Consider the following 27,029-nt stretch of genomic DNA (forward strand, 5'->3'; position numbering starts at 1 on the left):
ACACAAAGCTTTGAGGCTGGTCAAGAAGTTGTACATGGAAGCTGGGCCAAGTGGACAGTGTAGACTTTCAGAAGAAATGCAGAAGAGAAAACAGAGTATCATTGGGATACCTGGACCTGAATGTACACAGAGATGCAAGACATTCACAAACCCAGCACCGTTTTCAAATAATTTATTAGGAATTTAAAACTGAAAATAAAACCTGGAAAAAGAAGTTACAGATGTGGAGAGAAGAGACACCGGAGGGTGGTAACTTGCTGGCTTCAAAACACCATGTAACATCTTTTTTAAAAATTCCCCAAATCAGAAAACGGAATTCCAGGGCCCTGAGCCCATAGGTGGGCCCAGTGGGGTGGGATGGGGTCACAAGAAGGGGAGGAGAAGGAAGCTGAGTCTCTCATGACTCAGCTCAAACGTGTAGAAAATTAAAAATAAAAACCAATAAAATGCAGCTTCTCTTTTATTAGGAAACATTAAAAAAAAAAAAAAAAAAAAAAAACAACCACGAACAGCCGCGCATCTCAGTAACAAAGATTATTGCTTTGTGTTCTCAGGGCTAATAGGTTAAGCACCTCACACAGACAATTAACTCTCCAAAGGGGTTTTTAGGGATGGGAACTGTGATGGGGAAGAGAGCTTAGGTCCCCAGCCTCAGACCTGGGGTGAGGGACATAGAGGGGGGGCCAACAACAGGTAAGTGGGCCTCAGCCCTGCCATGCCAGCCAGGTCACTCACTGTTCATGAAGTCAGACCCTGAGCCTCTTTTTCCTTTGAAGGGGGCTTGGGGGCTCGGGGATGCCAAGGGGCTCTGGCCATGGGACCATCCTGGTGGGAAACTTCAGTGAGAGAATGTGGGGGTTCCCTGAGAAGCCCTTTGCTTTCCCCTGGGGTCCGCCCCTTCCCAAAGTACCCCCTTGATGCCCGCTCATGGGGGGCTCAGAGCAGAAACCATGAAGGCCTGACCTAGGCAGGGAGCAGGGGAGACCTTTGGAGAGTTAATTCCTTTCCAGCAGTGGTTCCGGGCGAGCCCTTCTCTTTCCTCACCCCTTGCCCCCATGCTGGGTTTTTGGGGTGAGCAGGCCCAAGGCCTTGACCCCTAGGGCCTGAGTGAGTGGGCTTGCCTTGGCCACAGTTGAGGCCTGCAAGCTTACAGTAACGGTGTCTGAGGAGGAGACAGAAACACAGGGGGAGACCTTTGCCGGGTGGGGTGAGGCGATGCCCTCACCCCCAAGGGGTCTTAGAGAGGGGAAGGGGCTTCACCTCACAGTATTTACATATGATACAGGACGGGATGGTTCCAGGGGCTTGGCCTGGCCTACACAACCCTGTCCTCCTTTCCAGGGCTGGAGGGAGGTGGCCAGGAGCCCACACCCACATAGACATTTTGTTCTCAGCTGGTGGGGGGCACCTGGCCCCTGGCCCCCTACGGCCTGGGGCTTCACATTCACAAACCTAGAAATAGTTTAAAAAACGGTTTCTTTAAAAAAAAAAAAAAAAAAAAGGAAAGAGAAAAGGAGGGGAAATCAGAATAAAAAACAAGCGTAGGGCTTGCGGCCTGTAGCAGACCCCCTCCGCCCTCACTCTAGCTATGCACAAATACAAAAGCCTTCTGGGGGGGAGGGTCCTATGGGGGCGCGGCAGGGAGGGAGGGGCGCAGACCTGAGAGGGGAGAACCAGAGGGGTGGGGGTGGGGCAACCGGCTAATCCAAAATAAATAAAAGCGGGCAGGAGAGGAGCAGGTGGGGAGGGAAGCCAAGGGCGGAAGAGAGGGAGGAGGTTAGTAGGGGAGCCAGACGCTGTCCGGGGCAGCAGGGCAGGGGCCGGGCCCAGGGAGTTGGGGGCAGGCAGTAGCGGTCCGAGTCGCTGCGGGGGAGGGGGCGGCGGCTGCGGCTGAGGTGTCCCCGCCCCCTCGCTGGCTCACTGTGGTCCTCAGTCAGCTGCAGGCTGGGGCGCTGGAACACAGCAGGAGATTATGGTTACGGGGACCCTGTGGCAACCTGCCACCTCCCCACCCCAGCCTCTCTTTGAGGGTCCCCAGAACACAGGTAGGCTCTCCTAGAAGAGCTTTGCTCACACACTTCGCAGGCTCTGTTCCCAGTTCGTAATGCTCTTTCCCTAGATTTTCAATGACTGGATTTATTCTATTGCCAACTTCTCAGAGACACCTTCTCTGAATCTCTAATTTGAAGTAACCCCTTCTCACATCATTTGGAAGTATCTCATTTGTTCGCTTGATTTTTGTCTGTAGAATGAGAGCGGGAACTCATCTGTCTCATACACCCTTCTTTCCTGAAACAGGGCTCAATAACTAGTTGTTTGAATGAATGCACGAAGGAAGGAAGGAAGGAAGGAAGGAAGGAAAGGTCCCAGGTTCACACAGTATCCTCATATGACTGTGTGTACAGAGTTATCTCTCTCACACTCTCTGGATGTGTATATCTGCTGACAGTATCCTGTTTTAATGGCTGTGTAATATTCCATTGTATGGAAATGCTCTAATTTATTTAAACACTCTCCTTTTGATGGGCATATCAGTTCTTTGCAGTTAAAAAATTTTTTGTTTAATCTCTACACCCACGTGGGGCTTGAACTCATGATCCAAGATCAAGAGTCGCATGCTCTTCTGACTGAGATAGCCAGGCGCCCCAGTCCCTTGCAGTTTTTCAAATAAATGCCTAGAAGTGGAATTGTTGGGTCAAAGACATGAATGTTTAAAATCTAGATAAATAGTGTCAGTCCGCCCTTTGGAAACCCTGAGTCAATTTACACGTTGCTTCCCCTACACCCTCATCAATGTTGGGCATTAGCAATCTTAAAAACTCTTTGCCTGATAGGTAGTATGTGCTGCCTTGTGTTTTTCATTTACATTTTTTAGGTAGCGGGTGGAGCAGCTTTTCAGGTTCATTGACCGCTGCTGGAAGTTCCGTCTCCTCCCCGGACTGTGGGCTCCATGAAGGCAGGGACAAGGTCTATGGCCCAGATTGGGCTGCCCATATCGGCCTGCCCAGGGCCACCCCCACCCGACCCCTGCCCACCTCCTCACCTCCTGCCACCTGTCTCCTGCTTCAGTGGTACCCATTGGTGAAAGCTGTGGCAATCAAAGGGCCCTGGGAAGAAAAAAAATTTGATTCCTGGATTCTTAGGGAAGCAGAGAAGTTCCCGGGGCTCCTCTCTTCAGACCAAGGGTGAAGCACGGACCCTTCTGTAGCCCTGCGCATATCACCTCCACCGCAGGTAGGGCCTGGAATCTGTATATTACCGGTACCCTGGTTAAAATTAGGACATTCCTGAGCTAGAATCTGGGTGGGCAGAGATGGTGAGTCTGCGTGATGTCCCCAGAGCCTCATGCCCGGCACACTGAATGATGACTCCCCGCCCCCCAACTCTTCCCCCTAGGTGACACTCTTTTTCCATCCATCATCCCTTGGCTCCCTTCTGCCCGTACAGAAAGACAAAGCCTCTCCCTCCTCCAACTTCTGAGTCTTCCAGGACCAGCCACTCACCCCAAGACTGTGGCCGAAGCCGGTGCTGGGGGCGGGGCTGGCAGCGCTGATGTAACTGCTGACCCCCGAGTCCTGGTTGGCTGCCCCATAGAGCTCGGCCATGGGGCCAGGGCTTGTGGTCCCCAGGAAGCCCCCCGTGCGGCTGGGAGTTGAACCTGGAGGGGGAGCCATCGTCCAGGGGTGAGAGCCTGGCAACCCAGAAAGAAGACGGTGATAGCCGCGGCGCCCACTGTTGCCCCACAACACCCCCTCAAACCTGTTCCACCCACCCTGACTTCACCCTTCCCTCTCCCTCAACCCGACATCCCAGCAGGGCCTGTGGGTCCACTTCCTGGAGGTCTCTCCAAGTCCATCCACTCCCACCATCTTGTCTGACCATTTAGCAGCCTCCTCACTGGCCTCCAGGCCTCCCCTCTTGGGCCCCATCAGACTTCTCCCCATGCTGCAGCTGAGTGCATTTTCTAAAAGCGACATCACTCCACTGCTTAAATGATCCATGTCTCCCCAGGACCTGGTTTCTCCTACCTTCTTCTCTCCACTCCCCATTCCTGTGCTCCCCCTTAATGCTAACTGACCTCCCTGGGGGACACTTTTCTTCCTCTTGCCTTCAAATTAGAAGTTAAGAGCCCCTTCCTCCTGGAAGCCTTCCTGAGAGGCTCCAGCTGTGAGCTTCCCTAGGACCTGACTTCCCCCAGCAGAGCAGAATCATCCTCCAGAATTTACTGCCTTTGTAATAAAACCTGATGCCCCCACCAGCCTGTAAGCTGAGGACAAGGGGTCCCCTTCCTGGCTGGCTCACCAGGAATGTGCTCAGTGAATGTTTGTGGAGCAAATGAATAAGTTCCTCTGCAAAAGGGTGGCAGTGGCTACCTCCCCTTCCCTCTAGACTTCTCTGCCACCCCTCGTCAGGTTCCTGCATCCCAGAAGGCCTTACCTGTCCCTCGAACCACAGCTGCTGCCGCCGCCGCTGCTGCCATTGGTCCGTAAGCAGTGAGAGGAATGGCTAAAAGGGAAGGTATGGTCACTTCAGTGTGGTGGCTGAAGGCACGGAGGTGGATAACGGAGGCCCCCTCTGGGCCGTCTCTCCAGCCTTACCCCACCTCAGAGGGTCGGTGCAGCTCCAGTGCCAAGGCAGAAAGAACTCCTTTGGGCCACCAATTATGCCCTGACCCACGGAATGGATGGAGAAAGGTGGGAGAGCGGATGGCCTCCTAGCAATGGATGGAACCTCGGTTTCCCCCCTGGACTCAAGGGACACATATGAACCACATAAAACTCCTAGAGGGTGGGGGCGGGGCACCCCCCCCCCCCCCAGCTGCTCTGAGCGATGTCCCCTTCTCCAGAGAGTGCCCTTGGCCGCCGAATGGGGCCACCTAGCTCAGAGGTCCCCGGGAGGTTACAGCCCTCATCCCAACCTCAGCCGACTGCAGCCAGTGACTGACTGACATGGGGTGCAAGAAGCCAGGCCTGCTGCCTCAAGGTGGGACCTTATCTGAGGTGCGGTGAGTGCCCCAGAGCTGCCTGTGGAATCAGGCTGAAGCCAGATTCCAGTCAAGGCCACAATTTGGCTTCAACCCTTCTGCTGCCTGTCCTGTTTCCCTCACTGTCCCTCTCCTGAGAGCACGCCCTCAGTAGCTTGTGTGCACCCCAATTTCCTGCCTCAGGGTTCCCCTGACCGCCACCCAGCCAGAAGTGACCACTACCTCCCCCCAATTCCTCTAGCCCCCTTTTCTCAGATCCCCTCTTCAGACACAGAGATAATTGCTATTCCCTTGTTTGCTGTCTACCTCCAGTCCGCCTCCACAGTGCCTTATACACAGTAGTGTTTAATAAATGTCTGCCGAAGGAGTAAAAGAAACCTTTTTTTTTTTAATTATTTTTTTTAAGATAAAAAAAAAAAATCTCTACATCCAGGGGATCAAACTCACAACCCCAAGGTCAAGAGTCGCATGCTCTATGGACTGAGCCAGCCATGCGCCCCTAAAAGGGACCTCCCTCTTCTTTTTTGGCGGGGGGGGGGGGGGGGGGCGGAACCTCTTTTTATTTTATTTTATTTTATTTTTTTTTTCCGGAACCTCTTTTTAAATAAGCCATTGGCTTGAACCTGGTGCTCCCTTGGCTTGGGGTGGTGGGCGCCCCCTACTGCTTGGCTCTGCCACTGCAGCCCCTCAGGCTACAACCCCACCCAAAGCCAGGATCTTCTGAGCTGGTTTGCCCTCAGGAATACTTGTCTCCCATCCCAAGATGCACCTTCTGGGGACTGTTTTGGTGACCTTGACCCTGAACTGGAACTGGACCTGGGGCTAGGGACCTGGAAATGGCTCCTGAAAATTCCTGGCAAGGCCTTTGGTCTGGGGGCTTAAAGTCTGGGACCGCAGTGTTCCCACACTGTGAAGTCACCTTGCCTAAGAGCCATACAGTTGGCTCCTCGTCCAGACATCACCTTCCTTGGCCATCCTCGCAAAGGCAGCCCCCTGCCCCTGGCCCCAAGGCCTTGGAACATCTCCCTGTTTTATTCTCCTCATGGAACTTCTCACCCTCCACAAGTATTTTATTCGTTTGGTTGTCTACTTGTTTATTGCTGTCTTTCTCCAGCTCCAGGAGGGCAGGGGCCTTGTCTGTCTCATTCACTGTGGTATCCCCACTGCCTGGAACAGCATCTGACATGATAAATCTCTACTGAATGCGTGAAGGAAAATACCCATGTCTCCTGAAGGCAAGAGAAAAGTTCAGACCCCACACCTCCAGGGGAAACCCCTTCCCCTGCACCAAGCTATCTGCTGAGGGGACATTTCTTTCTCACTTCTTTAAGGGCAGGGGCTGGGCTCTGAGGTCTGGTTCCTGGTCTGTTGAGGCATTTCCACAAAGCCAAGTCAGCATGGCCAACCGGAGCAAGAGCTTCACGACTCTAAAGGATTACTCATTTATATAAGTATTTGTTTTCCTCTCTAGGCTGCAAGTCCTGTGAGAGCAGGGCCTGGCTCTGTCCTGCCCCTGCTGTGCCCCCAGGGCCTGGCGGAGTGTCCCACACTGTAGGTCCTCAACACAAAGCTCTTAGATGAGTAGAAAGGAACCCCCGCTTCCAACCCCTCATCGCGGGTCGAACCCAACTCTGCTCAGGGAAGGGCCACTACCACCCCCACCTATAGGACGCTTTACTCCCTCCCCTTTCCTCACCCCCTGTTTTTTCCCCTCCCCCCACTTTGAGGGACCCCTGAGCACCCCTTGGAAGGAAGGTCTCATCTAAAGCAGCATCCATGCTCACGTCCTCCACACACGGCCAGGTTGGGGGGGAGAGTCTAGGGTGGGGTGGGGAAAGAAGCAGGTTGAACAGAGAAACCCCTTGCAGCCCACCTCATTTGCACATACTCCTCCCCTCCCTTTGGACTCGGCCCCCCTGCTCCAGAGCAGAGCTGACTGGCCCAAGCGCAAGCTGCAGCTGGAGAAAAGGCTCTTGATGGCCAAGCACCTTCATCCACTTGCTCAGAAGTTGCAAATGGGCCGCCCCGGGGGCTGTATTTGGCCCTCGGATAGGTTTCATTTGGCCTGCAGTGGTTTAACAATTTGGAATTTGTTGCCAACATTTGAAAATGATGGGAAACTCCATTCCAAAGCAAAAGCTGGGTTCCTGGCTTCTCTTGGAAACTGAGATCTGAAAGTACTAGGTGTGCATCCCGTCCTGGCAAGGGTCGGCTGGCAAGGAGTGGAGGCATGTGCACAAGTCTGTCAAAGTCCCCACCCGGCCCACTCTGCTCTGAGCTTGAGACCCTGGCTTCTTCACGGCTGGATCCCAGAGTCTACTTGGTGCCTGGCACACGGGAGGCGCTAGATAAATATTTGCCAAATGGATGAATGAGTGATTTTGCCTCCATCTGCTGGGCTTGGCCCTATGCCCCACCCTTAAGGGCCAAGTAGCTACACAGACTGGCCAGGGCCTGGGCAGAGTCTGCTGTATCCCCACAGTCAGAGGGCTGGTGGGCAGGAGAAGAGGGTCCCACTAGCTTTCCCCGGGGAAAATCCCTGGGTCCTTCTCTTTCTCCCCATGAGGCCTGTGAGGTGTACGAAATCCGAGCGACTGACCTGTAAGCTCGGGGAGGACTGGGGCGCTCGGGAGAGGGGTCCGCTCTACACGGAATTCTAAAATGAAACGTAAAACAGCTTAGGAAGATACAGGGGAGGCCCCTGGGGCATGGCCCAGGGAGGACAAATGCACCCACAGGGACACTGGGTAGGGGACAGGCCATGCACAGGACCCGAGAGCTGGGATGGGGAGAGCACGGTCCCCAGCAGGCAAAGGTGGAGAAGACACAGAGGAGAGACAGAGAGAGAGAGTAGGCAGAGTTGCCCCCTACACCCTGGCCACGGGGCAATGCCGGAGCTTCCGTTCTGGTGTTTCTTAAAAGATTTGACATTGCACCAAAACACCTTCCAGAATCCTCCTCTTTTACTGTTGTTGTTGTTGTTGTTGTTGTTGTTGTTGTTGTTGTTGTTTGTTTCTGTTTTTGTTTTTAGGGGGAGGAGCTGGGGAGGCAGCACTGATAAAAAACAATGACCCTGGAGCAGGTCAGGCTCAGGTTGGGTTCCCAGCTCCACCACTTTCTAGGTGGGTCTTCTTAGCAAGTCACTTTTGCTCTCTGAGACCATTTCCTCAACTGTAAAAGGAGGATGATCACACTTCCCCAACGAGAGTGTTGTCAGGCTTAGACAACATAATGTACAGAAAGGACTCTAAGCTAGACAGCCTGAAAGGCAAAGAATGCAAGTGCTTAGGGACCCTCTAAAAAAAATAAGGCCAGGAAAAAAAAAAAAAAAAAAAGCTTGCAAAAATTTGATATCTGATATTTCAAAGAAAACAACGTTGCATAGTTATCATGGCAAAATTCAGAGCTTTGTTGGGCTTCCTGCCACTTATTCTAAGGTCTAGTGTTATTTTTATTTTGAATTACAAATGAGGGTGGTGATCGTCAGGCTTTTAAATTGTTTTTCAGCATTCAGGGTCGCAAAAGGTCTTGCTGGCCTTGAAGGAGCTCAGCATAGCACGTGGTCATTATAAGCATCTCCATAAAGACACAGCCGGCGTTGGCCCTCAGGGAGGCCTCCACCATGAATGAGTCTGATGCCTTCTCTGGTGGAAGTGGCAACTCAGGACGGGGTGAGGAGGAGAGAAAGGCAAGACGCAGGCAGAGATGAGCCTGGGAGAGAATCGTGCCATGCAAGACCACGTGGGGTGGGGGTGGGGGAGCCCCCAGCTTCTAGGGAAGGGGTGAGGAGGGGATGGGTGGGGAGGGGTGCTCCTTCCTCAGACATGCCCTTCCTTCCAAGCCTCCAGCAGGCAGACCACCCCCACCCCCAGCCATGCACCCCCAGACACCGCCCTGAGGAGTCAGACTGCCCGGGAACCGGGGACATGCTGGCGGCAGAGAGACACCAAGAAGGACTTACCGGGGAACTGGTAGGTGTAGCCAGGGGCGAGGCCTGTATAACTCCGGCTGGCGTAGGTTGTGGCTTGGAAACCAGGGTAACCTGATAGGGCAAGTGGGCTAGTGTCAGATGCCTCACGTACTGCTCAGACCCTGCTCAGAGGAGAAGGATCTGAGCCATCCACTTCCTTCCCCACCTTGTATCACAAGTAATAGTCAGTCAAATTTACCAAACACAAGTGTGCTTACCATTGCACACCATATCCTCTCCTTAAGCCTCACAGGAATCCTAAGAGGCTGGTATTATTAGGAGACCCATTTTACAAACAGGGAAACTGAGGCTCAGAGAGGTGACACATTGGCTAAGAATAATCCAAATCCGTACCAAGATGCTTTGTGCTCTGGCTCCTGCCTTCTTCCTCTCCTCATCTACAGTCTTCTCCAGTCACATTTGCCTCTCTACTCTTTCTCAAATCTACCAAGCTCCTTCCCACCTCAGGGCCTTTGCACATACTCTTTCCTCTGCCTGGAGCACACACGCTTCTCCCAGGTCTTCCCATGACTGTGTCCTTGTCATTGTGCAAGTCTCAGCTCATATGTCACCTCTTTGGAGAGGTCATTCCACAAGAGTCCTCCCTCTCATCAGTTGCAATATTTATCTATTTTCCGATAGCACCAATGATCATTATCTGAACTCATCCCCAGGGTTTTCTAAGAGCTGATTTTCTGTCTTCCCCCATCTTTTTTATTTCTGTAGTATCTTCAGGACAAGTTCCTGGTGCCTGCTACTTGTATGCATCTAATAAATATGTGCGGCTTTACAAGAAAAATCATATAGCGAGTAACAGCGAGTGATAAGAGTGAATAACAATTGTGTAACTGGGATTCACATTCAGAGCTAACTGGTTCCGAGTCTCTTAACCACCAGTGTCACTTTTTTTTGTTGTTATTTTTTAAAGGAGGTGAAACCAGCTAATGAATTACCTTGAAAAGAAAACAGTTTCAGTGTTCCAGACCAAAGGAGGTTAAAGAGATGGGACAACTAAATGCAATACCTGATTCTAGCCTGGGTCTTATTTGAGAGAGCAAAACTATGTTATAAAGAACATTATTAGGTCAACAGATAAAACTGGAAAATAGATTTAAATACTGTATGAACGTAAATGTATGAGCTGGATATAATGTGGCTTCATGAAAAAAAAAATACCCCTAGTTTTAGAAAATACACACTGAAAGGGGCACCTGGGTGGCTCAGTTGGTTACGCATCCGACTTTGGCTCAGGTCATGATCTCACCGTTCGTGAGTTCAAGCCCCGCATCCAGCTCTGTGCTGACAGCTCAGAGCCTGGAGCCTGCTTTGGATTCTGTGTCTCCCTCTCTCTCTGCCCCTCCCCTGTTCACATTCTGTCTCTCTCTCAAAAATAAATAAACATTAAAAAAAAAGAAAATACACACTGAAGTATTTAAGGGTAAAGGGCTATAGCCATAATGCATGTAACTTAATCTCAAATGATTCAGTGGAAAATCACGAGTGTATTGTATGTGTGTATGTATATATGCATGTATATATATACACACATGCACATACACACACACACATAGACAGCAAATGATAAAGCAAATGGGGTATAAAATTAACAGGTGAATCCAGTGAAAGGCATATGGATACTCTTTGTACTATTTTATTTTTGCAACTCTTCTGAAAGTGTGAAATTACTTCCAAATAAAAAGTTAAAAGAAAACTTCAAGAGAAGACAGTGCCCCATTTGGAGGGTACTCTCCTCACCCACTCTACCTGTTGATCCTCTAGCCCATACCATGCCCCCTCCGCCGAATCCCCAGAGCACCCCTCCCCCCATACCTGGCAGAAAGACTCCTTTGTACTGTTCTCTTTCTGTGTGTCCGCATCTTGTCTCTCCAGGGAGACTGTGAGCTTCCTGGGAGGCCCAGCTCAGATTTTCCACCCTCAGTTGTAGGCCCCAAGCACTGCTGACCCCCGCTCAACTTCCCAGGCTCCTGGCAACCTGCACTTACTCCAGGGAGCCTGCCTGCCTGACCACCAGGTGGGTTTGGGTGCCTCCTTGGGCCTCCCACAGCCTCCAAGCACTATGTGGTATCATTGCCTATTGACTCCTGTCTCCCACTTGATGGGGAAGCCCAGGAGGGCAGGTCCTGCCTCTCAGAATCTGCTCAATAAATATTAGTTGAATGAACAAGGAGCAGCCACCTTCTTTTTTTGCCTTCCCAAAAGTCTTTGGGTCTTTGTAAATACTGTTTCCTCTGTCTGGAACACTTTACCCTTCCCTTCTTCCCTGACCTCCTATAACTAGCACCTACCCAACCCACAGACTCAGCTTCAATGTAACTTCCTTTCTGGCTTCTCCAAATCTTGGTCATGTTCTCTATGACCATGCTCTCTTGGCACCCTATACTTCTCCATCCTAACCCTATTTATTTATATTCTTAATTTGTTTTCCCTGCCAGACCACAAAACTCCAAGGAAAGTCACTGTTGTATTTTCTGGCATAGTTCCCAGCATTTATAGTCACTCAATAACTACTGGAGAGATGGATGGATGAACAAATGGACAGATGGACAGAAGGATCAATTAATAAGGACCACTTTCTGGCTACCACTAGAGGGCAGCACCCCATAACCAAATCACCCCACCCTGGGTTGGCTCCAAGACTTGAGCTCCTTGGTCCTCACTCCCGCCCAATGACTCATACAGGAGGGCCGACCACAGAGGAGATGCGACACCTACGCGTCACCAACCCCCCCCCCCCCTCCCGCCCCCACCACCGGTGGCCCTGGGAGCAGTTCCGGGCAGGAAGTAACCACAGGTGCAGGCCTAGCACATACCCAGCATGCCGATGCCCAGCATGAAGGCGTCCATTCCATAGGGCATGACTCGGGACCTCCCCCGGGCTGAGCCCGTCGGCGACATCACCTCTTTTGGCTGAGCTTTCTTACATTCCACCTGCAAGGAGACCTGATGGTCAGTTCCTCCTACAGACATAGGGTCGCAGACCCTCTTGTTCCCTGGCAGGCCTCCTTATCATTAACTTCATAGTTCCCACTTATGGAGTGCTCGCTAGCTGCTAGAGGTTATGTAAATGGCTCTGCACACAGTAGTAGCTTACACCAACCCCAGAACGGAGGTAGTATTGCCACTCTCATTTGACGGTTGGGGAAACTGAGGTTCAGAGCGGGGAAGTCATCTGCCTAATGATTAGACTAACAAGCGGCAGAGTGAGGATGTTAATCCAGGTCTCTCTGACTCCACCAGCCGTGCTTTTTAACCACCACGAGACACTGGCTTCCTGTCCAGATTTTCAGAGGGTGGGAGAGCTGGCTGTGCCCCACTGACCGTGAGGCCCCTCTGCCTGCCTCCAGAACCTCCGAGCATCCCGTCTCCTCTCTGCCCCTCCACCCATCCAATCCCCCCTCACCATTTTGTTGTTGATTTCATGGAAGTGGATCTCACACACTTTCTCCACGATGTCCTCACTCTCAAACGTGACAAACCCGAACCCTAGAGGGCAAAGGCAGGGACAAAACCAGGGTTTGTGGTCAAAACCCAGCCTGAGTCATATCAACACTACCACGGCTCTCACAGGCCAAATTCCTGAGAGTTAACAAAAGCCTGGGAATCTCTCAACTACCCACCCGCTGAGACAGGATTCCTAGCTCCCCAATTACAGACTCGAAAGCCAAGGCTCAGCAAAGTGAAGTGACTTGCCCGAGGTCACACAGCAAATTAGAAAACATTATAGCAGTGATGAACATGCCTTTTCTTTCTCAGGTGCTTTCCGAAGAAGGAAGAAAGAACACACACAAACACTTATTTACATTTCCACAAAAGTGTGCACACCCAAACATATGTTTGTACAGTCACACATATACATGACATAGAGGCGCACACACACACGTATACCTCGGTACCCATCTGCCCCACAAATACTCGTCAGTGCTCACGAAGGCCCCCCTACATGTGGATAGTTATCATGACAAACCAGGCACATATAAATATTCAGACATAGACACCCTCACACGCACAGGTACAAACGTACAACATACACACACACACCAGCACATACCTCAATCCCCAAACAGGCTAATACACCCAAAGCCCCAGAGCAACCAGAGAAACAACCCCACCTCCTCCTGGGGAGGCCCCAGGGGTTGTAATGGGATTTCTCAGAAGGCAAGGCCCTTGGGAGAAAAACAACCAGGCAATGCACACTGTGGCCCAGATGCTCACAGGTTCGGGGGCGGGGGGGAAGGGGGAGGGTCGGGAGCTGGGCTCAGGTCCTAGGTGGGGGTGGGAGACAGGAGCAGGAGCAGACCGCCCAGGGCTGTGGAGTCGGCCTGACCCTGGGGCTGCCCAGCCTAAGCTCTGGTTACCAGGGACAAGGTAAGCCCAGCAGACACTGGCTGGGCAGACACTGGCTGGGGCGGGGGTGGAGGACTCAGTTTGGAAGGGGGGAGGTTGCTCCTCTGCTCCTCTCGGGTGTCTGCAATTGGGCAAGTTTCTAGCACAGGAAACGGCGGGACAAAAGCCTTCTGTAAGGCCAGGCCCGGGAGAGGATGCAGATCCTTGGGGATAGGATGTCAGGAGGCAAGATGAAAGGGCAGCTGTGACCTGCAGCCCCCTGGCTGACCACAGGCCCCCAGCCTGGCCTGGAAAGGGGGAGGGGGCCATACTCACCTCGGTGCCGGTTGGTGGTTTTGTCAAACATCAACATGGCATCGTCCACCTGAAACAGAGCCTGCCATGGTGGACCCACCAGATACCAGGGGACCTGCCACAACCCAGCAGGAGGGGCTCCCACACCCACTCCCCTCTTGCCCAGGCTAGGCTTTGTCTTAAACCTGTTCCCTGTGCAGGGGACCACTTTCCATCCACACCCCGCAACTGGATGCCAAGGCACCTCCCATTCAACCACCAGATTCTCAAAGGATCAGCCTGCAAATACCCAACACCAAATACCTGCCTGACACTTTGCCCCATCAGACTCTCTACAGTCCCTGCAATGTAAGATCCTCATTTTGTAGATAAGGAAATGGGCTCAGAGAGGTGAAGTCACCTGCCCAAGGTCACACAGCAAATCCTAGACCAAGCCTGGAAGAAGGAGGCACGGAGTGGGTGCTAAAGAAGGAAACATGGGAGCAAGATAAAAAACAGGGAAATGAAAGCCTCTTCCCTTTCTGCAAAAGGCCAGGAGGACAGCAGCCACTCCAGCCAGACTTGACTCTCCTCTCCTGGTACAGATCTTTTCCTTTAATTGAGGTTTCCTTTTGCTAGAGGCTGTAATTAAACCAAGTAGAGTTCAGTGCCTGGGCTGCTTGCCTCCCACTGACTGGGGGAGGGGCAGGGGGCTGAGGAAAGGGGATGGTCTACATGATTCCCAGTCCCTTGCACCTCAGTCTCCTCTTCTTGTTGCTCCCTCAAGGCAATCCCTTGGATACATGGATAGCCAAAGGCCTGAGCTTCCCTCCCACGGTCCCATCTCCCTCCCTTTGCCTACATCTGGTGCTTCCCCCCTGTCCTCTTAATTCTTGGGCCAATGTCAGCCACCTCATGGGGTTAAGCTAAGGTCTGATTTGTCCTTGGTGGAAATCAAGGGCTGCTTCTGATACCCTCCCCCCACCCACACACACAGCCCACTTCAGCTGCTGACCTTCCCCCAAATGATCACACACCCGAGGGATGAAGGAAAACTTCCTGAAGCCACGGGGTACAGTCTCTCCCCGACTCTCCGTGGCTCTCTTTCCAGCCTGTCATCTTCCTTGCTTAAGTGGCAAGGGCAGCCCCTGAACAGGGTGGTCCTCTAGCTCTCCTTAGGCGCCAAGCCGCACCAGGCCTCCGAAGTCCCTCTGGGAGAACCAGGACCCCACTAAGCCAGGAGGCTCCTGGGCCCCTGGAGAATCTCAAAGGGAAATGACACCTCCCTCCCTCCCAAAAAGCTTTCTGCTCCAGGGGCCTGCAGCGGAGTGCCATTCTCACTCCCACCCTTATGGACGCACGCTGAGTCCCAATCCCAAACCAGCCTCACTGTCCAAACTGCGCAGACACTTTGGGCTCAGCACATCTTCCCCACCCCCTTGCTTAAACAATAGAAGAGAGAAATCCAAAAAGGAGAGAGAGTTGTGATAAAAATACAGGCTTTAAGTAGGACAGGCTGGAATGGAACCCAAGATCCTGCATTTGCTGGTTGGGGAACCTTGGGCTGGTGGCTTTATGTCTCCAGATTCAGGTTGCCTCATCTGTAAAGTGGGCATAACGGTGTTTATCAATTGTATGGAGGAGTTAAATGACAGCACTGTAACACGAAGTCACAGTACCTGGTTGCAGTAAATGCTTAATAAATAACAGCTATTATTACCTTTATTATGGAGGGGCTTGCCTACAGTCACATGGGGGAGAAGCAAAGCAAGAGAGCAAGCAGCCCAACACCCCTTGCTTTGAAGGTACCATGAGGACAGTATGTGTCAGTTATGGTGATGACCATCCTATGGAGCACCCTGACTTGTGCTCAGTAATTATTTTTTGAATTAATGAATGAGTAAAAGCCACACCCTCTTCCCTAATCCCACAGCTTTGAGTTTGTGCCTGACCCACAAACTGATTTAGCCCAAATCCACCGCCCTTGTCGCCTTCCTCCACCCGACTTCCAACTCCACCACTCCTGGCCCCCTAGAACCTTCAACTCGAGCCTTGGCTGGACAGACCCCTAGTGGGGCAGTGGGGTTGAGGCCAGGGCAAGGAGCAAGGAAAGTGGCTGGGGGTCCAGGGACCCCCACTGGTGTCCCCTCCTGGGGCCAGCTGAGGGGAGGGAGGCTCCCAGCCCAGTGTCCTTAATAGGCTTTGGTCTCCATGGGAACCCGGGGGCAGGGGGGCTCCGGCAGGGGGAGGGGAGGCGGCCGAGGCCTGCTGACCAGTGGGAGCCGCCAAGTTCGGCGGCCGCTAAGCCTGAGTGGCAGCCATGGCGGCTGACCATTGTTCCCCCCTCGGCGGCGGCCCCTCGATCCGGGCGGGGGGCCCCCCGCCGCGGGGCCCTTGGCATTCCCGGCTGTCCCCCTCGCTCCCTGGCAGCCTATTCTCCGGCTCCCCCTGGCCTCCCCGGGCCGGTTTCACATGCCAACGCCGATTTAGGCCCGAACAAAAGACGCGGCCGCTGACGGCTTCTCCTGGGGCCCGGTTGCCATGGCAACGCCGGCCCCGGGGGCAGGCGGCCTCCAATCACAGCTGCTGGATCAGATTAGTGCGAGCTCTAATGCTCGGCGCTCAGACACAAAGACACCCCGCCGGAGCCGAGCGGGCCTGCTGCTTCCCAGGAGCGCCCTTCCCTCTGGGGCCCAGGCCGCCGACCTGCCCTCAGTCCTGTACCCCCGGTCCCCACGGAGGCGCCTGAGCCTAGGCCTGTGGCCCCCACGCCTGCAGCATCCGCTGGCCAGGGGGCTTCCCACCCTCTCCCCTTCTCCCCTGGAGACCGGGCCCTGGAAACCCACCCAGTTCCTAGCTCACATCCCATTTCCAAGGGGCGGTTCTCCTCTGCCCTTTGCCTAACAGGCAACTGAAAAATGCCTTGATGGCAAGGTGGAGACACAGCCCGTAGCCCGTCTCATGTAAGAGAAGACCAGGAACCCTGACACTAAGCACAGCAGCCCCCCTTCACCCCTAGACTTAAAACTTGGCCCCCTCTTGGTCATATCCCCATGGGACCTTGATGTTCACATTACTCACCTTCCTGGGGACACCCTATTGTCTGATGATGCCACATCTCCTTCGTAAACTAAACGATCCAGAAATTTAAGCTCAATGCACCTCAGAGCTGAGAGCCAATCTGCTGGGCCTGATCAGAAATTTAGGGTGCTCTCCTCAGTCTCCCTCCAAATAGCTAGGGGATCAGCACCTCCCCCAGCTCCCACCTGTGCAAGCAGGGTGCTGAGTGCAATTGGGAGTCGTATTTATTGCCTCCTTATCATCCTTACCAGGAAGGAGTGGGGGAAGGTGCAACCGCCCGTGGCCTGGACAGGTGCAAACTCCCAGGAGGCCCAGGGGTGACTGGATTGAACTGGCTAGGGGAGAGCAGCCTCCCTTGGGAGAATGAAGATAAGCAAGAGAAAAACACAGGGGAAGGGCAACCACAGAGACAGCTACTATGTGGCTTCTCTCCCCGGGGATGCATCCAGAGGCTGAGGCCCACAGATAGGACAGAAGCCTGGACTGTGGGTTGGCCTGGGCTCACCCACAAAAAGGACCCGGCCGCCTTTTCACCTTTTGCAGGGACTGGAATGACCTGGCTGGACTCTGCTTGATACTGACCAATTCTACAGGGCTTCCACAGCCCCCGAAAGCACCCCCAGCAGGCACCCCCGGTTTTGACCCACCTTCCCGAACTGCTCAAAATACTGCTTCACATCTTCCACCGTGGTGTTCACTGATAGCCCCCCCACAAAGATCTTCTTCGTTCGAGTCACCATCTGTTAGGGGGAGGGAATGAGAAAGTGGGCATCTGAGTCCTGTGGCCTACTGCCACCAGCAGGGGCTCGAGCCCTCCTGCCAGGGCGCCAGCTGACAAGCTCTCTGTGGCCCTAGCGACTCGGAAGCCCCCGCCCAACGAGCTCCCCCTTGGACCCCCGCCTCTAGGCCTGTCATGGGCAGCTGTGCACCCCACACCCTGGCTGACTTGAGTGTGCCTCCCTCCCTGGAGTCTGTGTAGGGGAAAATGCCTTCTGTAAGAACCAAGGGGACGGGTTAGTGACCCAGACCCACAGTGTAACTCAGAGACCCCACCAGCACCCCTGGGAGAGACTGAGGCCCATCACAGGGTTCCCCTGAACTCAATGCCGACATTTTCCTCATCAACCTCCTCCCAACCCAACCTCCGGCAGCCCTGTGGCCCCAGCCCTGTTTTAGGAAGAACACATGGTCCTAATTACCCCAGGAGCGCATGGCTAATCCACAGCAATTCCCAGCCCCATCCTAACACTAAAGCACCTTCTGTCACCAAACTGCTTAATGGAATTAACCCAATTCCGACCATGTGCTCCCTGGTGCGGCTTCCTTCGAATACCTGCTCCATAATTGCTTTCAGGCCCTCTGCTGGACCCTTCCAGAGATGTCCCCTTCCTGTCTCCTAAAACCTGTCCCTCTTCCTTCGCTGTGACAGGAGCTGGGCAGCATCCTGGCTCCTGCCAACCCCCTTGTAAAGGGGGAAACTGAGATCTTCTGGAGAGGAACCTAGTCCTAGGACACAAGTTAAGTCAGCAGACTCAGGGGTCCTTGGCTCCCTGTACTGTAATCAGCCTTCCTTCCTGTCCCCTATATTTAACCATTTAAAAATTAAGATCTGGCTAGTTGCCTTGGGACCTGGAGTAAAATCTTGGGCCCTTACCCTGCACCAAAAGTTTTGAATGCTATATTGCTCAACTGCTCAGAATTCTGTTTTCCATATACCCAAAAGAACTCGCCACAGCACTAGGTAAAGAAAGCACGGGGAGGGCAGCCACTCACCCAAGTTGAAACACAACAGGTAACCAACCTCATGGTCCCTTCCCCCTCTGCAAGCTGAACATACCGAACCCCCAGAGATAGAAAGGTGATGGGGAGGGGGGGTCAGAGATAGCTCCCTGGCCTGACTCTAGCTAAGCCTCAGGGGGTGTTTGTCCTGGGTTTGACCTCCCCAGGGGCATTGGGTTTAGAGGCTGTGATCTATGAGGTCAGAATTCGACTCAGGGTCCACAGTGTACTGGCTTCAAATACAGGACAATGAATCCCCTGAGGGGTTCCTCCTTCTCCCAACACATGCAGCCCCCTCCCAGTCCACCCCTGAGCACAGATGGAAAGATGCAGGATGTCTTCAATCCACAGAGCGAAGGACATTAAGAATCCTCCCTCCTCCCATCCCAGTCTATTCCCATAACACTCCAAATGAAGGTTCCAGAAGCATCTCCCATAGGAGAGAATGCTGGGAAAATCACTGCCCGTAGTAACACAGCTCCTCCCAGACATGGACATACCTACCTTAGGCTGTGCTCGCCGAGGAAAGGCCACCTTGGGATCAATCTGAAAGAGAAGGGAGAGGTAAAGGGGCTTGGTTATCACAGTTTAGATGGGTGACCACACAGCCTTCAGCCCTGTGGACTTCTCTCATCCCAGGACACAGAGATGACACAGGACAGAAATCACCACAGCCTCTGGCAGAAAAGTGTAGTCATTAAGCATTTAGGCCCCAGTGCCAGGCTCCTGGGTTCAAATCCCACTTGCACTGTTTCCCAGCTGTGAGACGTTGGGCAAGTTACTTAACCTCTCTGAGCCTCAGGGCCAAGCTCACCTGCAAAATGGACAAATAGTAACACCCACCTCAAAGGGGTCGTCTGCAGACTACTTGAGATCATGCTTACAAAGCACCTGGCAAGGTGTCTAGCTCGCAGCAGGAACCCCAACAAAGTAAGCAAAGTCTTACTTCTTCAAGCACCAGGTATTCAAGGGCCTTCCTCACCTAACCGACTTCACACAGATGATACCAGTCTAGGTGAGGCATGTAATCCAGACTTTGGAAGCCTAGTGGATGGAAATACTCTTTGGTTCAAGAGAGTTCATAAATCACCAGGAATGGACTCAGTTCTGTTTCCCCAATACTACTGACATCTAACAGCCTTCTTCGAGGCTGCAAGCAAACAGCTCCCTGATAATGCAGCCAGGCTGGGGGTGAATCAGAACGCAGGCTTTGGTGACGCACAAGGGCACGGGACTTGGACTCAGAAACTTTGAGCCCCGGCCAAGCCTGTGATCTTGGTAACTTGCTCACCCCTCTGAGCCTCAGTTCCCTCATCTGCAAAGTGGGGATAATCACACCCACTTTTCCCAGGGGCAGCCATAGGGAATCAAATGAGATAACATGGGTGAAAGCGGCCCTTTGTGAACTGCCCTTCATTGCGCAAACAAAGGTGCTATTACCAGCGGGCCACCTTTGCCCTTGGCTGTGAACAACCAAAGGAGAAAAGCAAGATGCACCTGGGTGCTCCTGGGTATATACTCACACTGATAAACAGCAGAAGCCAGGCCACAAGACATTGTGATCAAGGCAGGACCTATGGGGCCTGGTCATTCCAGAGCTTCTTGCCACCCACATGGGTGGATACCACTCAGAAGTTCACCAGCCAATCGCAGGGAAGATCTATCTTTTCCCAAAGTTCCTTCTGTTCAAAACTCAGCCTCGTTCTAAGCAACCGGCTCTGGTTCCTCTCTGCCTGAATGGCATGAACCAGGGACCAGCCTCCTCTGGGCTCTCCAGTGGATCCGCCCACAGAGAAGGAGCCTCTAAAATCCATGCTGGGGCAATGCCGTCTCTCTCCCAAAGTTCCACTGGGCTCCAGGGAAAATCACAACTGCCCATTTCCCCTGTCTGCAGGTGTGATTTCATACCTCCACGGACATTTTCATCCTTCTTTTTCTCCTGGAAGCAGCCTCCCCAGCCACCAGAGCACCTCAAACAGTCCCCCTGTACAGACCCTGATGGGGAGATGGTACCCAAGCCACGTCTCACAGACCCACGCACACCCGATCCCTGACACACCCCACCTCCACTCTGACTCACAGCTGGCAACATAAATAAAACCCAACAAGTAAATAAAAGGTGAAAGTCAGAACCCAAAATAGACTCCCCACAATAAACCTCCCTCCCCACCCCTCTCTCCCAGGCCGGAGAATGCCAAACACAAAGCCCTTGCCTTTTTGAGTCCCAAACCTCAGAAGGATGCCCATCACACCCTCCTTCCCCCTTCTCTCTTATCAATCTTCCATGACCCCACCCTGCCCCCAGACCCAGTCCCTAAATCTCAGCTTCCTGAGCGCTGCAGAAGCCATCAGTGCATTCTGAGGACAGGGGATGGTAGGAGAACTGGCAGCTTGATGGCAGATAATCACCAAAAACAATAGGCCACTGTCTCTCCATTCCCAGCTTGGGTCACTCAGTCTGCGCCAAGAAGATCCTTTCAGAGCCGGCAAAGTTGAGGCCTGGCCTCATTTGCTCATTACTGCAAGCAGGAGTGGGAGCCACTGGGCAGAGATAACAGGAGCTGGGGACAGGCGGTAATTTAGCAAATTCTTGGGCACAACCAGCTATTGTTGCAGGTAAACAGGAGCCAGTGACTGACCCAAGCACAGGGAGGCCCAGGGCTGGAGGACAGTGGGGGAGTGTGGAGAGAGATCACACTGTCCCGGTCCCCTGGCCTCGGGTCACCCCATCACAGAGTAGCCCCTCCTCGGACTTCCTCCTTTTCCTTCTCCCCTAGAGCAGGGGCCTGGGCCAGCGCCCCCTGGAGGGCCCAAGACACTGGGGAGCAGTGGGACAGCAGTAAAATGTTTTAGGAGTTTGAATGCCAAAAAAGCAGCTTCTCCTCAAATCCAGCCCTCAGAAGGGTTGTTTCCAGGCAAGCCAGTTCCCTCCTCATAAATCCCTTCCTGGGCAAAGCAGGTTCACGTCTTCCACACAAAGCGGGGAGCTCATAGACCAAAGGAGTGGGGGGGAGAGGGAGGGGGGATTCAGTGATGCTTTGCCATCGGTTCGGATCAGTGGTGGTGGGGAGCCAAATACTAGTTAGAGTCCAGAGAAGCCACGGGGTGGGTCACTGCAACCCTGACTCACCCAATTTGGGCTAGGGGAGGGACCTAGCCCCACCCCAAGCTGCTCTGTGAGGCATCAAGATTAGTAGGTACAGGGAGGGGCTGGGGGATGTAGCATCTCACCGCAGGCCTGGGGTTTTTCTCCTCCCTCTCCCCCCCGACTCCAGTGACAAAGTTTCAGAGCTTGGCAGCCCTTCTACTCAGAAAACTCCCTCTTTCCTTAAGGACCCCGTCCAACTGTCCCCCGGGGAGAGACCTGACCCTCTCCTCCGGCGGCCTCCCTCTCCCAAAGGACCCCCGAAGCCCTGAGGGCCACTCACTGTTTTGGAGTCGAGCTCGTGCCGCGATTGCGCCAGCACTTTATCCACCCCCGCCTGGTCCATGAAAGTGACGAAGCCGAAACCCCTGCGCGCCGTAGTGAGGGAGAGGCAGATGGTTACAAGGCAGTGAGTGGCGGTGGAGGGGGGCGAGCCGGGAGCAGGAGGAGGGGGTGAGGGGCTCACCTGGATCTCTTGGTCAGAGGGTCCCGCATCACCAGACACTCCTTCACCTCCCCGAACTGGCCGAAGTATTCGCGCAGCCCTTCTGTAACCACACACCCGCCTTCGGACCAGCTCGGGCCCCTCGCCCTTCCCCCCCTCCCCCGTCCTTTGCCCCCGGTGACCCCGCGACGGCCCGGCCGCCCCCGCGCCGAGCAGCCTGCGCGCTCTCCACTGCCCCCCCCCCACCTCCAAGCCCTCACCCGGCTCCCGTGGAGCCTCCTGGCGCCCACGGGGGCTCCAGGAAGACGAGGGCCGAGCTGGGCTGGAGGGGGGACGGCTCCGGCCGGGTTCCCGCCGCTCCGGGAGCCGCCTCACAAAAGTTTGAGCCGCAGGTGCGAGCGGAGTTGGCGCTGCCGCCGGCGGGTCCCGGGGGCCCAGCCCACCCCCCGATGCCCCCTGAACCCCTCATCTCCTCCCCTCCACCCGCTGGGCCGTGCGCGCACGCCGATCGCCCTGCGCTCTTGGGGTCCCCGGGCGGGGCGCGAAAGAGGGCGCGGGGGCGCCCGGGGTCAGCAGGGCGCAGGGCCGGGCTGGGGTGTCCGGTTCCGGGGCGCCGGGGGGTCCAGGGTGCCCTGCCTGGCCGGCTGGCGCTCCCGGGCTCGCTCACCCTGCGTAGTCTGCCAACTGAGTCCCCCGATGAACATCTTGCTGCGGGAGGAGGAGAGACACAAAGGGCCCGCGTGAGCGCCGGGCGCCAGGGCGCAGGGGGCGCGGGCCCGGGCCCCGGGGAGGCCCGGCCCGACCCGGATCGGCCATGTTGGCGGGGCCGGGGCGGGCGCGGGCCGGGCAGGCCGGGCCGGGCCGGGCCGGGCCGTACCAGGGGTCGTGCGGCGAGTCCGGGGAGGCGAGGCCGGGCTGGGGCGCGTCAGTCTCCATCGGGAGCCGCGGGCGGCGCGGGCAGCGGAGCGGCGGCGGCGGCGGCGGCGGCAGCGCTCGGCGCGGGGCAGATGAGGAGCGCGGCGAAGGGGGCCGGACGGACAGGCCATGCTGCCCCCTCCCCCGACCCCGCTCGGGCGGGCGGGCGGGGACGGCCGAGGGGAGGGCCCGCCGGGGGCCGACCTGCCGGCTCCTCCCCCCGCCGCCCTGCGCGCATAAAGCCCCGCGCTCGCCCGCGCGCCCGCGGAGGCGGCGGCGTCCGGACCCCGCTCCCGCCGGGCTCCCGGGTCCCCGAGGGCGCGAGAGACCCCGAATCCCGAGGCGGGCCGGGACCAGGGCGCGGCCGCACCCCCCACCCAGCCCAGCGCGGGGCCGGGCCGTGGGAACGCCCTCCCGGAATGAAGCGCTTCCCGGTGCCTTCAAGGTAGCTCGGTTCCGGATCGGGGACCCTCTAGTCCTCCCTCTCAGGTCCCCGCTATCCAGAATTTAAGAGCTCCCCAATATCCCTGGGTTGGGAGGGAGATCGCCCCAGTGCCCCCCACCCCTCGTGTTCCAGCTAGTGAGAAGCCCTCCATCCCCCCAGTGGGAACGAGAAGCTGCCCCCAAGGCCCCCAGTTTCCTCCGAGGCTGATTCAGGGCTCCCCCTCAGCGGCCCTCAGTCCACCCTCAGTGTCCCATACCCTCTATATCCAAATTGGGGACCCCTTGCAATGCCTCGCGTCCTGCGTGGGGATCCTCCATCAGCACCCCAGTGGCAACCGTATCAGTTCCCTGAATCCCTTCTCAGCCCTTGCTGTCCCCTTCGACTCCCCCACATCCTTTCTGTGTGGTCTGTTGAGGAACCCCCCTGACCCAAGCCCGGGTTCTCTGTTTCCTGCCACCCGCACCCTCAGTGTAAGGAGTCTTCACTGTTTCTCTCACTCCTGGCTCACTTGTCAGCCCTACTCAGACTTCCGTCTGGATTCGGGAAAGCCGGGTCCGGACGCTCACCGGCCCTCCCCACCGAGGCTGGGGGAGAGGGTCAGTGCCGCTTAGAACCTCCCGTTTCCAGTTTAGGAGGCCGCCGGCGCAGCTGTGCACCGTCCCCTCCCAATGACCCCCTTCTTTTGCAGAGTTCTAAGCCCAACCCCATCGGATTGGAAGAACCTAAGCCGCCTACCCACTGCGTTTGGAGTTACTTCTCTCAGTCCGCCTCAGTTTGAGATTTACTCCCCATGCAGGCAACCGCCTTCACTTCTCCTTTCTCCTCCCTACGCCTCCATCTCCGGGTCTCTGAGATCCCCTCCCGCACTTTCACCTAACGCTCCTGGGAGCCACCTCACCCTCCCCGAAAACTACCTCCCTCCAGCCAGGGAACTCTAACATCCATTCCAGATCACCCGCGGAGCCAGGGGCCACCCTCCCTAACCCCACCTCACCACATCCATCTCCTCTCAATTCCCTGGCTGAGACCAGCCAAGAAAGGGTCAAGGCTGGAGGCTAAGACAGCCACTCCCCCCACATCCCCATCCCTGCTGGGGATCTCAGTGCCACACTAGCCCCTCCCTCCCAACTCACCTCCCAGTCCTGCCCCCTTCCCCACCTTAAATCCACCCCGTATAACCCAGTGACAACACTCGATGGCAAGCCCCGTGCTGCTCACCTTGACATCCATCCTTCAGTCCGCCACATTTTATTAATGTGTGCAGCAGTTCTGGGCGGCATAACCTTGACCTCTGAAAAGGTGCCCATCCCCCTCCTCTCAGTACACCTTCCCTCCCGCCCACCCCAACCACCGCGCGTATAAGAACGTGAGAGACTCAAGTTAATGGTTTCCTTGGGGACCTTCTGGGAACACTCAGCAGGTATATCCTGCCACCCTGGGCGCATAACACTAGAAACAAACTTGCTTTTTCCTGTTTTTTATTGTCCTACTCACCCCACAGTTTCTCAGCATCCCCTGGACTGGGGCGGGGGGGGGGGGGTGTAAGGGAGCAGCTCACACAGGTTTTTCTCACCATCTCAATCCAAATTGGACTATCTGGTGTGTTCTGAGAGGGACACAGATGAAGGTCAGCAGGTGGAAAATCCGGTGTCAGGGAACTGGCTATGCCTAGTCTAAACTTCGGTTCCTTGTGTGTAAAATGGGGCCAATGGGGAGGTGCAGGGCGAGGGAAGGAGCCCAAGTGAGAATTGATTTGTGTGCTGATGCTGTTGGACAGGTGGCTTGGGGAGCGGGGTAGGAAATAGGAAAGGGTCATTTATTTAGAGCCAGCCAAGCCTCCGTAAGTAGTACATTGAGATAGGATCCACTTATTAGTGCCCTCCTTCAGGTCCTCAAAGGAGGCAGTATGTACTTGTCACTACCTGGTTTGAGGCACTGGAACGTGTGGGGTGGACTTACAGAAGTCTCCTCCTACCGCAGGTTCATCTCAGCCTCGCTGCTTCCGTCCACTTTGTTCACAGTAGGGGTAGCCCTCACAGGACAATGCAGCTGTAAATGCATGATCCTTGTAGTAAATTGAGGATCTCAGTGGTATTAAGGAAAAATGATCTTTAGAGCAACTGGCCCAGACTCCAGAATTAGGAGATTAGAGGATGCTGTTCCAGCTTTTTCTCTCCACTACTACGCATCACTCAAAGAATGAAAGAATAATTTGCTTTCTAGTTAAAAAAAAAAAAACAAAAAAAAAAAAACAAAAAAAACAACAAACCACCTTTCCAGAAAGCCAAGGGACACATGACATTATGCCCAAGCACTAAGATGCAACTTGGCACATTCACTTATTCTACAAATATTTATTGAACACCTGCTACCTGCCTGACATTGTCTTGAGTGCTATATTCCTACCACTACCTTTGTGAAACATTCTTTCTAGAGACAAGTCAGATAATAGATAGATGATAGATGATAGATGATAGATAGATAGATAGATGATAGATAGATAGATGATAGATAATATGTCAGATGTTGGTAAGTGCTGTGGAGAAGGAAAGGGGATAAGAAGAGCAGGAGGTGTGAAGAAGAGGGTGATAAACAATTTAAAATCAGTATATAGGGAGGGGTGATGTTTTAGCAAAGACTTGAAAGAAATAAGGTACATTAATCTCCTGTAAGATCCAGAACTCTCATTTAAGCAAAATGTCTGCATCTCTTGAGTGCGACAGTAATTGATATTCACAATTTGACTTTCATTGCTTTAAAACAGCAGGTCCCAAACCCTAATGTGCGTAAAAGATCACCCAGTGATTTTCAGTGGACACAGGGTGGATAGGAGTTCTGAAAAATGCATTTTTTAAATGCATCTGGTAGAGATCAGATGATGCTGATAGCTGAGGTTTTTCTTCAGACCGCTCTTGAAGAAACATTGCTCTAAAACAGATTGAAGAGTCTTTTAACATGACAACAACAACAAAATTAAAGATCAAATTACAGTGCATGAGGTTTTAATGTTGAGAGTATTTCACTGTGTTTTCATTCTTTGAAAAAGCAAAGACCAAAGCAAAACCCTGGGTTACCCAGAACATTCCATTTCTTGTCCATACAGGAGAAGGGAAATTTTATCATAAGCTGATCATGAGCCCAAGATTTATAATCAGTTTGTTTTGCACCCTTCCTATCATTTTTGCTCTAATTTTTCTCTATGCTTTTTTCCATCTCCCAAATTTCTGGACTTACCCAGGAGGTGATGGGGCAGGGTAATGAGAACACTTGGTCACTTGGTCCTGGAACTGCCACTGTTTCTGGTAGTAATATGCCACTCAGCCTTCTGAGCTTCCACACTCTCTGAGTTGCTGAAAGATTTGGGTGAGATCATGTGTATGAAAGCACCTTAAAAATTCTATAGCACTAGGAAAAGATAAGGAAGCTCTGTGACTGTACATTTCAGATCCAGTTAATTTGGCCCAGCTCAAATTCAGTTACCTTCAAGATAGTGTGGTACTAGCATAATGATACACATATAGAATAGAATAGAATTGAGAGTCCAGAAATAAACCCTCACATTTAAAATCAACTGATTTTTTAAAATCAGGATACCAACATAATTCAATAGGAAAAAACAGCCACTTT

General features: G+C 53.9%; 1 protein-coding gene across 4 annotated transcripts; it reads right to left on the bottom strand.

Annotated features, from left to right (window-relative positions):
* Positions 1 to 155: 155 nt before the first annotated feature.
* On the bottom strand, positions 156 to 23,156 carry MSI1 (musashi RNA binding protein 1). Of its 4 annotated transcripts, none has more exons than XM_060612447.3 (15): positions 22,920 to 23,153; positions 22,710 to 22,750; positions 22,064 to 22,145; positions 21,881 to 21,965; positions 18,957 to 18,998; positions 17,321 to 17,413; positions 13,635 to 13,683; positions 12,376 to 12,458; positions 11,786 to 11,903; positions 8,946 to 9,026; positions 7,584 to 7,640; positions 4,438 to 4,506; positions 3,504 to 3,658; positions 3,044 to 3,107; positions 156 to 1,952 (listed from the first exon to the last, which is right to left on the bottom strand). In XM_060612447.3, the coding sequence occupies exons 1-14, from the start codon at positions 22,976 to 22,978 to the stop codon at positions 3,066 to 3,068; spliced, it is 1,056 nt and encodes a 351-aa protein (XP_060468430.1). In that variant the 5' UTR covers positions 22,979 to 23,153; the 3' UTR covers positions 156 to 1,952; positions 3,044 to 3,065. The 4 variants fall into 4 exon arrangements, with proteins under 4 accessions (XP_060468430.1, XP_060468429.1, XP_060468432.1 ...); XM_060612446.3 differs by having other exon boundaries at positions 3,504 to 3,691; positions 22,920 to 23,146; XM_060612449.3 differs by lacking the exon at positions 7,584 to 7,640 and having other exon boundaries at positions 22,920 to 23,156.
* Positions 23,157 to 27,029: the final 3,873 nt, after the last annotated feature.

Source organism: Panthera onca, chromosome D3 (assembly GCF_046562875.1).
Source record: "Panthera onca isolate mPanOnc1 chromosome D3, mPanOnc1 haplotype 2, whole genome shotgun sequence".
Taxonomy (NCBI): domain Eukaryota; kingdom Metazoa; phylum Chordata; class Mammalia; order Carnivora; family Felidae; genus Panthera; species Panthera onca.